This window comes from Cetorhinus maximus, chromosome 25 (assembly GCF_964194155.1).
Source record: "Cetorhinus maximus chromosome 25, sCetMax3.hap1.1, whole genome shotgun sequence".
Taxonomy (NCBI): domain Eukaryota; kingdom Metazoa; phylum Chordata; class Chondrichthyes; order Lamniformes; family Cetorhinidae; genus Cetorhinus; species Cetorhinus maximus.
The window spans coordinates 2579343-2590825 of NC_135903.1; the positions used below are offsets into that span (position 1 = coordinate 2579343).

The 11483-nt window shown below is 40.1% G+C and overlaps 1 protein-coding gene across 3 annotated transcripts in view; it reads left to right on the forward strand.

Moving 5' to 3' along the window:
- Nucleotides 1–11483, forward strand: part of dnajc7 (DnaJ (Hsp40) homolog, subfamily C, member 7) — a 44860-nt gene that overhangs the window by 8230 nt on the left and 25147 nt on the right. The window contains exons 2-3 of one of the 3 annotated variants that reach the window (XM_078529264.1): nucleotides 8283–8371; nucleotides 11241–11365. In XM_078529264.1, the coding sequence (XP_078385390.1) occupies nucleotides 8283–8371; nucleotides 11241–11365 (214 nt within the window). The remainder of the gene's footprint in view (nucleotides 1–8282; nucleotides 8372–11240; nucleotides 11366–11483) is intronic. The other 2 variants (XM_078529265.1, XM_078529266.1) reach the window with 2 other exon arrangements.

Consider the following 11483-nt stretch of genomic DNA (forward strand, 5'->3'; position numbering starts at 1 on the left):
TAAAACTCATGAAAAGCAACGGCTGTTGCTAAATCTTGGGAGATTAGTATCTTTATCTTTTAATAGTTGTTTAGTAGTACAGAACTTGAGTATTGCTGAAAAAAAGGGACATGCTGCATCTTGCACTCGTCAGGACAGATTGCAAGATTACCAACAGTAAAGGGAACAACAATTTCTACTGCATGAGAAGAGAGTGCTGCTGGGTTGGCAAGTGGAGGCACTGCAATGGAGAATGCAGCCAGGAACAGTTAACTGCCAAGCTTTTGTTCAAATTCAGACCTTTACTGTTGGTTAACTTGCAGTCATTACCTTTGTGCTACCTTCTGCAGGAGACCCATGTGTCAATAGTTGATGGCATGCTCAGAAAGTAAAAATACCTTTGATCTGCATCGAGCCAAAGCTTAATCTGTTCTGGACCTTGGTGTTGACATATAAAAGAAACAATTTGTTCCCCTTTTTAATGAGTGCAAAAGTCACCCATGAAGTAAGATATATCTTTTAAATTTGTAAAACAATATGATGTAGCTGCTGATGAATTCTACAGAAGACCACAACTTTTTATTGCCACAGAGGTGTACTCAAGCTTGACACTAAAAGCTACCTTTGCTGATCAACGCTAACCTTGCCTGGCGCCTTGCCTCTGGATTTTAACAGCTAAGCCATGTACCAATAATTGTTATTTCTTTGAATGTCCTCCATCCCTTATTTTCCAGCCATAACAGCCTGCAGCATTGGAAAACAAATAGGCTTAAAATCAGTTTTTTGTCAGGTTTACTCTCTTTAATAACTTACTGAAATTGTGGATCAATTGTGATTTTGGACTCGGGATCAATGCTGTTACAAGAACGAATATTGGGACTACAAAAAGAGTAATTTTTGTCAGGAGCAGTTTACCTGGTTTACAGTTTTAACAGCTACCAATCCTTTTGGGAGCCTGGAACTTTCAGTGGTGGCTTCAGGAGTGCTGTGCTCTAATATTACTGTTTCTATGTTTAGATGGGACACATTAATACTTCATCCACTCGTCAAGGACATTCATGTACCGTGATATTTGTTTAAAATAGTCCTCAGAATACACTGCATTCCTTGCAAACTGGTAACCAAGGCTTACTTTCAAAAACATTTTCAGGGACATTTTTATTTGCATCTCCCACTAATTTTCAGAAGTATTTCATTAATATAGCCCAAGGAAAATGCCCTACATAATTTGCATTCGATTCAAATCCTTTCCAGTACTTTCCTCTTGATCGAGAATCTTCTGGAAATATGAGTCAACATCTAAAACAAAGGTATGTTAATGTTTCCCAGGCATTGCTGATGCTGCATCTCTTGAAACATAAGCCTAACTTTCGCTTTCCATTCCTGACGTATTGCTACACATTTCCAGCAGTTTCTATTTTGTTTCCAGATATTCCAGCCTTCATTTTTCTTTCTCTCTCACCTTGTTTTGGCTAATGGTTTACCGGTGTAAAAGTGATCGAAAACGGATGACAGAAGATAGTCAAGTGGGTCTCCTTCAGAAATAAACTGCCTATTACATAATTTGAATGAAAAAGGATCAGTCTTCAATCATAGCTTCTGTAAATTGTAAATATCTGCAAGCTTCAAATGTGGTGTCCCACTCTGCTTAACAGGACACAAGTACTGAATTTTGAGCATCAGTCTAATATTGTATTTAACCTCCACGCTTTATAAGTAGTAGATTTTGGAACCACATTCAATGGAAATTTTAATTGAAAACTAAATTGTTCAGAAAGTAATACTTGGTGTGTGGACTTGGAGCAATTGCTACAGATTCATGTTTGTATTTTGGCATATTTCAAGCGGGTTTACAGAACTGTGCTGAAATATCTGAAAAGTCGTAACCCATTTATAAGTTACTGTCATACATGTGAAGAGGAAGCTTTTAATGTTTTGAAATTTGGTATAAACGAGCTGTTCATTGGAACAATACTGTGAATGTTGATCATATCCACCAATTGTTTTCTATTTCATACGGGAAATGTTTGCCAAAGTATGCCCCTGTGCCTGCCCTTAGGAATTAATTGCAGACTAATAAAATTTAGTAATGTTGGGCAGTGCTTGCTTACTTCCTGGCATCTTCAGGAAATTCCTGCTTACATTGGAATGTGGTGCTGCTATTAGAATATTCTTACTCAGGGTGTAGTGCTGCTGGAGCGTAACAGAGCGCCGCTCTGGCACCTCCAACCAGGGCCCGTGGGGGGTGGGGGCGGTGCAGGCTCTGATTTAAACAGAGTTCTCGTCATCCACACTGAGCAGCCAGAGCTTAGGACCTGACAGACTGGCTGAAAAAAAATATTGGAACTTTCAGGCTGAGTGTTCTGATTTTTTTAAGCTGGTCTGTCAGGTGAGTTTCACTCATTGCTGTGTTGCTGTTGGGGAGGGATGGTTGGGGGAAATTGAGTGGGAGTGTTAGGGAGGTTGTGGGGCAGGGGTGGGGAGGAGGTTAGGGGGGTTGCGTTGAAGAGGGAGGGCAGGGGTGTAGTGCTGCCAGAGCCCTCCGGAGCACCACTCCGGCACCTCCTCTTTAAAGGCTTTAATATTCACCACTGGATGGTAAACTCTCCTTTGCTGATTGCCCATCCGCTATATGCCCCACTTGATTTTTCTTTCCACTGATCTCAGTGGAACTCATTCTCATTAATTGTCTGATTGGATTTTCAATCTGAAAGATTGGTGTTGATTTTAATCCTCACTGCCTACGATATTGAAGCTATTTGTTTCCAGGGCTAGCACGCAGGGGGATTTGGCTGGTTAATGGCAACAATCAGAACTGGAGGGAAATCTTCACACAACCACATGGGGCTGCACGACTTGTGACATGGCCGGCCGGCGCAGGGACCATGTCGAGTCAATTCTACCCGCGTTATTATGTGGGGCAAGTTTGGCCATGAGTTCCTGGAGTTTTCAGTTCAGGCCGGAAAGTAAGAGTTGACCAGAATGTCCGGAACTTGTGGTGTAGCCGTGAATCCAGACCCTGGGAGGTTAAGAAGTGGCGGAGAGAAGGCTGACCCAGGGTCCCAGGCCTCACGCTGCTGCTGCTGAATGTCTCTGAGTCAATGTGCAACAGGAGTAACCTTCCTGTACAGCTCCCTGACACAGCTTTCTCATAAACAGACATTTCAGGGCCTTTGAAGCTCAGGGTTCCCAGGATCTAACGCAGCATCAATATCCCTAAACACCCTGCTGCATTTGCCTACTGAACATTAATTCCTTGGCTGTGATGGTCTGAAGATGTGAAACACTTTATAGAATTTGTATTCCCTGCTGACAGCTTTACATGGAATTTACAGCACAGAATCAAACCATTTAGCCCACCTCATCTATATTGACATTTATGTTCCACAGAAGCCTCCTCCCACCCTTCTTGATCACACTATTAGGGTAACCTTCAGCTTTCTTCCTCATGCATTTATCAAGTTCATTGAATGTATCTGTACTAGAATCATATAATGGTTACAGTACTGAAGGAGGCCATTCAGTGCGTTGTCTCTGTATCAGTTCTCTGCAACAGCAACTCAGCTAGTCCCACTCCTCCACCTTTTCCCAGTAGCCCTTTAAAATCTTCTCTCTTCAGATAATTATCCAGTTCCACTTTGTAAACTGCAGTTGAATCTGTCTCCACTGCATGCTCAGGGAGTGCATTCCAGATCCAAACCACTTGTTGCCTAAAGACGTTTTTCCTCGTGTTGCCTCTGGTTCTTTTGTTAATCACCTTAGGGTCCTCAACCTTCTGCCTCCAAGGAGAACAGCCCCAGCTCCTCCAATCTATCCACAGAACTGAAGTCTCTTATCCTCGGAACCATTCTCATAAATCTTCTTTGCATCCTTTCTAAAACTTTCACATCCTTCCCGTTGAGGCTCAACCAGTGTTTTATGTAGGTTCATAACTTACTTGCTTTTGTACTGCGTTCCCCTATTCATAAAACCCAGGATTCAGTATAATTTATTAACTGCTTTCTCAACCTATCCTGCCAGCTTCAATGATTTATACACATATACACCAGGTCCATCTGCTACTGCATTTACTTTAGAATTGCACCCTTTATTTTATTTCACCTTTCCTCGTTCTTCTGACGAAAATGTATCACTTCCCACTTCTCTATATTAAATTTCATCTGCCATTGTCTGCCCATTCCACCAACTTGTCTATATCCTCTTGAAGTCTGTGACTATCCTCCTCACAGTTCACAATGCTTCCGAGTATCGCATTATATTCAAATTTTGAAATTATGCCCTGTACACCCAGGTCTATAGTATAAAACAAGAAAAGCAGTGGCCCCTCTATATACCCACCCCCAGTCAGAAGTAAGTAAAGTTTTCATGTTTTTATTAGGCTTGAATTAAATAAACTGTTGCATGATGAAATGCTAGTTATTCTAAAGACTAATATTCAAAACACCACATTGTTCGAAATAAAATGCCTACCAGCACTAATATTTTTCACTCAAAAAGCATAGTTTTGCTGATGTTTGGGGACTCAAATGATTAATACATAGGAAAACAACATAATAATAGATTTAGAAATAATTTGGCCAACACATTTTCTTAGAGCTCCGGCACCTCAAAATTTGGCACTACACCCCTGCTCTTGCTGACTAGTGCTAATTCAAAGTCACCTTTCCTTAAGAAATCAAATTATCCCGTAATTCAAATTAAGCAAGTTTAATAAAACAGCAAAGGAGGCAATTTGCTTGATTTCAAATCAACAGATATTTTGAATTTAGCAACTCCAAATTAAGGTTAAATTAGCACATTAATATGCTACTCCAATGTTAGGAGTTGCTTTATTATTGTAACAGTAAACCAATACATTTTAAACCACGCCATCTTAAATAATACAAAGTTTAGTGCCTCTTGTTTCTGTACCTCCCATGATCCCCGTTCCCTGCAATTCTTTTGTCCTTTACTTTTTTAAGTGCTGTCTTTCCCTGTCTGTTACAATCTAAAATACTCTCATAAAACTGACTTAATCCTTTTACCGACTTTCATTCTTCCTTCTCGTGGCTCCCGTTATCCATTTTGTCGGTGGCAAAAACCTAAAAGCTATGGCCTTTCATTGATAATGCCCATAAAGTCATCGAAAATTATTTTATCAAATGGATATGCTTATTGTTGACCTCATCCTCAGATACTGGTTGAGTAAACTTGGCCAGGGCACTGTGAGGTTTATTAGAATAAGTGAAGTGCTCTGATTGTCCCAAGCTCCTTGGGGTTATACTGCTTCTGTGTTCCAAATTGAAGTAGAATGTGATATGTTAAATGGGTTGGTGTATAATAATTGGCTGTGGGCGTAATTATGTCATAGTCATTGATTCTTCTGCTTAGGTGCCATCATGCATCTGGATATAGCACAAAACAGTACACTCTCCCAAGCTGTGCAGTAACCTAAGAAATGATTAGCATGCTTCCACGACCTTAGTCTCAGCGAGAAATTTCAATAGCCAAAAACTTTTTATTGTTAAAATATTTACTGTTAAGTTGTTCAAATTTTGAATGTTGTTTCAACCTTACAATTTGCGCAGTGATCTTATTTTTTATTATTCATTCTCGGGAAGTGAGGACCATTGGCAATAGCAGCATTTATTGCTCATCCAAAGATGCCTTGAGAAGGCAGTGGTGAGCTGACATTGAATCCTTTCCAGTCCATGTGATAAAAGAGCTCCCAGGGTGCTGCTTAGTAGGGACTTCTCAGATTTTGACCAAGCCACTATGAAGGAACCGTGATTTATGTCCAGTTTGAGATGGTGTTTGACTCAGAGGCGATGGTGTCCCATGCACCTTGTCCTTGTAAGTGATGGAAGTCAGGTAGAATATTATTCCTTTGGAATTTCTCCTGGTATGTATTGTCTGCACCTTGATTACCTGTTTGAACTATTGTACTTTTTATTAAACTAGCAATTTGCATATAGGCACTGGAGGCAAAGAGTTTAATGTACATCCCCAGGAAGGTCAAAAGACAAATAGGAGCAGTAATGACGAAGGAGCAGAATCATGATTAATCAGAATCTCCATGTTTTGTGCATCCTTAGCCTACCTATACCATCAAAGCGCATTCATTTCTTCACTTAATTTACCTCTCCCTTAATTCTACACAAGGCATTCTGCATCCCCTAGTTGATAGGTGATCTTGATTGTGGCCCTTTATAACTATTTGTTTGGCCAATTCCAACTAAGATCACCAAACAAGGATTAGAAGGCAATAGCTCGGGTCAGATCACTCCATTATAAGCCTTATTTTCACCAACTAGTTACCCTCTCTAATTGCATTCAAAGTGTGAAATAGAATTTTTCTCCTGTAGATAATATTTCATTCCTTATAAAATGTTACAAGGCACCTTACTAAAAATCAGCTAATAAAATAAAAAACAAATGCTGTAAATCCGAAATAAAGACAGAAAATGCTGGAAATTCATAGTTGATCAGTTCTTGATAAAGAGAAAGGGCAGAGGTTATGGTATTTTGCTTGTATACTCTTTTTTTGGAACACCATTTTGCTAAAAAGGTTCATCCCTGAAATGTCATAATCTGTCTTTTCTCTCCTGGCTGTGTATTTTCAGCATTTTCTATTTTTTCCTGCCAAAAATCAGCCTCCTCTTGATATGCAATTGGTTATTCAATGCCAAGTTTTTGCATCTGTACCAAGAACGCCTATTGAATTAAAATTTCTCATTTTCATTGACATTAGATTTAAGACATCACTTAAGGTGCCATATGGTTTTCACAGGAGACATTCTTTTAACTAGAGCACCCTAGTCCATGTCTGCTAGTGTAATGTCAGCCTGGAAAATTTGCCTTATTTTTAAGCAATGCACATTGGTGTAGGGCCTGTTTCTGCTGATAGTGTTGAGTCACTGTAATAATATTTCAGGTCTCAAACAGATTAAAGATTAAGGCTGTGTAGTTTCCATTCTGGTATTATTTGTGATCATTGTGTTTTGCTGAATCATTTCATTACATAATTTCTGAGGGATATACTTGCATTGGAAGCAGATCAGAGAAGGTTCACTAGGCTGATTCCTGAGATGAGGGGTTTGACTTATGATGGAAGTTTGAGCAAATTGGGCCGATACTCATTGGAGTTTAGAAGAATGAGAGGTGATCTAATTGCAGCATAATCTTCTGAGGGGTCTTGAAAGGGTAGATGCTGAAAAGATGGTTTCCCCTTCGTGGGAAAATCTAGAACTGGGGGTACAGTTTCAAAATAAGCAGTCTCTGCATTTAAAGTAGAGTTGAGGAGGAATTTCTTCTCTGAGGGTTGTTAAGTATCTGGAATTCTCTTCCCCAGTGAGCAGTGGAGGCTGGACCATTGAATATATTCAAGACTGAGTTAAACAGATTTTTGATTGACAAGGGTCAAGGGTTATGGGGGGATAGGCAGGAAAATGGAGTTAAGGACACAATCACATTAGCCGTGATCTTACTGAATGGCAGAGCAGACCTGATTGGGCCAAATGGCCTATTGCTCTTATGTATTATTGCGCCATGAATATATTGGATATTTGAATGGGACTCTCCCCGGACCACATATTCAGTCTTGCATAGAGTTGCATCAGGAGGTGGCAGAGGTTTTTGAGACTGTTCCTCACCCCGAATTCAGGAAGTTGACAGGCTACTCTGTGATTCCTGGCAGCTAGGCTTGAAATTCTGCCTAAATTTTAATGGTGGTAAATCGGCTGCCAACTCTTCAAGATATGGTTTCTTAAAATTTGTTCTGGGATGTGGGCAACACTGGCAAGGCGTTTATTGTTGAGCTCTGGTTGCCCTGATAAGAACATACACTGAGAAGATGGTGATGTATCTTATGCTTCACGACAACTTCAGAGGAGATTAGCAGTCAACCATATTGTATACACTGGAGTCATGTGGGAATGGCAGGTTCTTTTCACTAAAGGGCATTCATGAACTAATTTGGAGTTTTACAACAATCTAGTAATACCTGGTCATCTTTCTGATGCTAGTGCTCAAGTTTAACTCCCCGCATTGTGAGTCCAGTACCATCAGCCTACCACTGTACCTGTTTTTCTTATGCAATATGTAAGGATGATAAAGGTTATTTGCACAATCTAAATTTACAAGGATACAAATTTATAAAAACATCAGTATTGCAATACTGTGCTATTTTTGTTAAATGATTCAAACCTGGAAATTGTTAAAATTTGTGACAGTTGAGGGAACAATGAAGTTAGATTACATCTGGGGAAAAGAGTTAAGATCCTCTATTTAATACCTAAAATTAAAGCTGTTTTTTAATTCTACAGAGAGGCTGAAATATTTAAAGAGCAAGGCAATGTATTTTACGCAAAGAAGGACTACAACGAAGCATTTAATTATTACACAAAAGCAATAGGTAAGAATTTGGTTTAAGCCAGCATCTGACACCATTGCGATGGAAGAGATTATGAACTATTAAGTTTAAATTGATTCTTTGAAAATGATGTAGCAGTTCTGTTCTGTCATTTTAAATGCTTGAGTTTAATTAAAATGATTTACTGTCATCCCTTTCCAGAGTCTTTTTCCCAAACTGATTTATAAAACGAGTGTGGCAAGCTGGACAATTCTGGGCAAAACTCACTGACGCAATTAGTGTCATCTCTTTGTTTCTGTTAATGCTGTACATAAAGTTTGACCGTTTTAACCTGGTTTTGGTGTCTGCAGACCACCGTGTAAAACTGCCCCCAAATTGTAATGAATTCTAATTTGACTTCAAAAAGTGGCTAGTATGGGAAGTGGCAAATTTCACACTGCTGAGGTCGTTGGGCGAAGAAACAAGGAGTTTGCTCTGCCTCTGATCACTGTCATAACAGGTCGGAGGTTACTGGACATCAGGTGTACCTGATACAAGTGTTGAGCCCTCGATCATATAAAGTTAGCTTTTTGGATTTTGTTTTTAAAAACAGCAGTTATGTTTATTCATCCCATTGATTCTGAGTGGACAAAAGATGAATGTGGTGAGTCTTGCAAAGATGGCCTGTTAACTGACAGGGAAACAGTGTCACACAGCAATTGAACAGAAATATGTCACTGATATAAAAACAAAAAGCTAAAAGCTACTGCAGATGCTAGAAATCCAAAACAAAAACAGAGTTACCTGGAAAAACTCAGCAGGTCTGGCAGCATCGGTGGAGAAGAAAACAGTTGACGTTTCAAGTCCTCATGACCCTTCGGCAGAACTGAAGTATAGTTAGGAGAGAGGTGAAATATAAGCTGGTCTAAGGTGGGGGGTGGGGGGAGAGAGAAGTTGAGGGTGGTGTGGTTATAGGGATAAGCAAGCAGTGATAGGAGCAGATAATCAAAAGATGTCACAGACAAAAGGATCAAAGAGGTGTTGAAGGTGGTGATATTATCTAAGAAAAGTGCTAATTAAGAATGGATGGCAGGATACTCAAGGTACAGCTCTAGTTAGATAATATCACCACCTTCAACACCTCTTTGATCCTTTTGTCTGTGACATCTTTTGATTATCTGCTCCTATCACTGCTTGCTTATCCCTACAACCACCCCACCCTCAACTTCTCTCTCCCCCCGCCCCCCACCTTAGACCAGCTTATATTTCACCTCTCTCCTAACTATACTTCAGTTCTGCCGAAGGGTCATGAGGACTCGAAACGTCAACTGTTTTCTTCTCCACCGATGCTGCCAGACCTGCTGAGTTTTTCCAGGTAATTCTGAATATGTCACTGATGTTTGTTCAGCCCACGCAAATCGAAAATGATGATCTCTTGCTAGTGCTGAACTCCAATCTTAATATTACAAGTTGGCTTTAACAATTGAGATGGTAGAATTGGCTTCAGCTCCCCTGGGCTACAGATTTTATCACCAAATTCAGGGAAGCTAGAGGGAGATAGGAACAAACTTGGCTGTGATGCCTTTCCTGCTTTAATAGCCTTCTATGGTCACTGTCAAGGGGCTCACACATGAAGAATGGCGATGGATGTGAGGTACCAGAGAGTTGCTGATATCTAAAGATTCAGTTCCAACCTTTCAAGGGAGAGGAGCAAATTGGAGGGTGGGGGAAAATACAAGTATCTTTAAAAGTTATTATTATTAAACCTAACAAGCTATTAACAGTTGATTTTGATCAGTGGCTCCTTTTAGAACCAAAGTCTTTTTAACTTTAAAGAATTTTTAAATCCATTTTTTTCATTATCACAGCCCATGGGAGAATGAGCGGAATAGGATTTCATGGTAAATGATTGGTCTGTTGGTTCCCTGCCATTTTCCTTACATAAAAGCAGTATTTTACTGGCAGGGGGCACAGATTTAAGGTAATTGGTAGAAGGATTAGAGGGAACATGAGGAAAAACTTCTTCACCCAGAGGGTGGTGGGTGTTTGGGATTCATTGCCTGGTTTGGTGGTGGAGGCAGAAAGCCTGAACTCATTTAAAAGGCACCTGGATCGGCACCTAAAGTGCAAGGCTATGGACCAGGGGCTAGAAGATGGGATTAAAATGGGCAGTTCGTTTTTAAAAAAAATTTTTCTTTATTGGCCGGCGCAGACACAATGGGCTGAGCTGTAACTTTTTATGGTTCTATGAAAAGGCTGGTTTATATGTTGTTCCCTAGAGCTGTGCATCACAACGGTGTTCAGAATCAAACTTTCTTGCGCCTGAACACACCCTCTTCCTAACCTCTCCTACTGACACAACCCCACCGCCCCCCCAACCCCACTCGCCCCCAGAATTTGAGAAGCCCAGAGCGAGAGGTAAGGATGTGAAGTAAAAGACACAACTGGAGAGAATAATAACCCTGACCTGTTTTCTTATTCAACATAAAGCTGTGATATTATTGGTGTGAGTGACATAAGCCAAGGGAGTCACCTTCAGACCATTTGTTCCATAGAAGAGTGATCCATCTCCCTTTACAGGGCTTGAGAAAAAGCTTTATTAAACAACAACCAAAAAAAAGTTAACATTTCCAAGAGATCTGGATAAATAAAGCAGTGCAAAGTTAGTTCCCAGTCATTGGAGCATTCAGATGACTTCATTTAAAAAATGGTACCCTATAAATGATTTGTTTAAGCCCCTGGAGGAGTTCTGTGCGTAACTACTCATCAGTGGATGAGTTTGATTGTAGAGCTATTTTCTCCTTTTAAAGATTTATGAGATATAATTCCAAATTTGTGTTGGTTTTTATGCTAAGTAATAAGTGAGGTGTTTAATTTGGCATTTCCCATACCTGTTCTACAGCTCCTAGTAAGTGTTCATCTGTTTTCCCAGATATCTGTCCTAAAAATGCCAGTTACTATGGCAACCGAGCAGCAACTCTTATGATGATTTGTAAGTTCCGGGAGGCTCTTGAAGATGCACAGCAGGCTGTGAGGCTGGATGACACTTTTGTGAGGGTATGTCATGGATGATCAGACTGAATTGTAGTTTGGGTAGTAGTGAATCCCTGTTTCGGTTTTTATTGTATAACACATGACAGAATTCTCTTTCAAGTTTTTCCTCGCGTTCTCCATT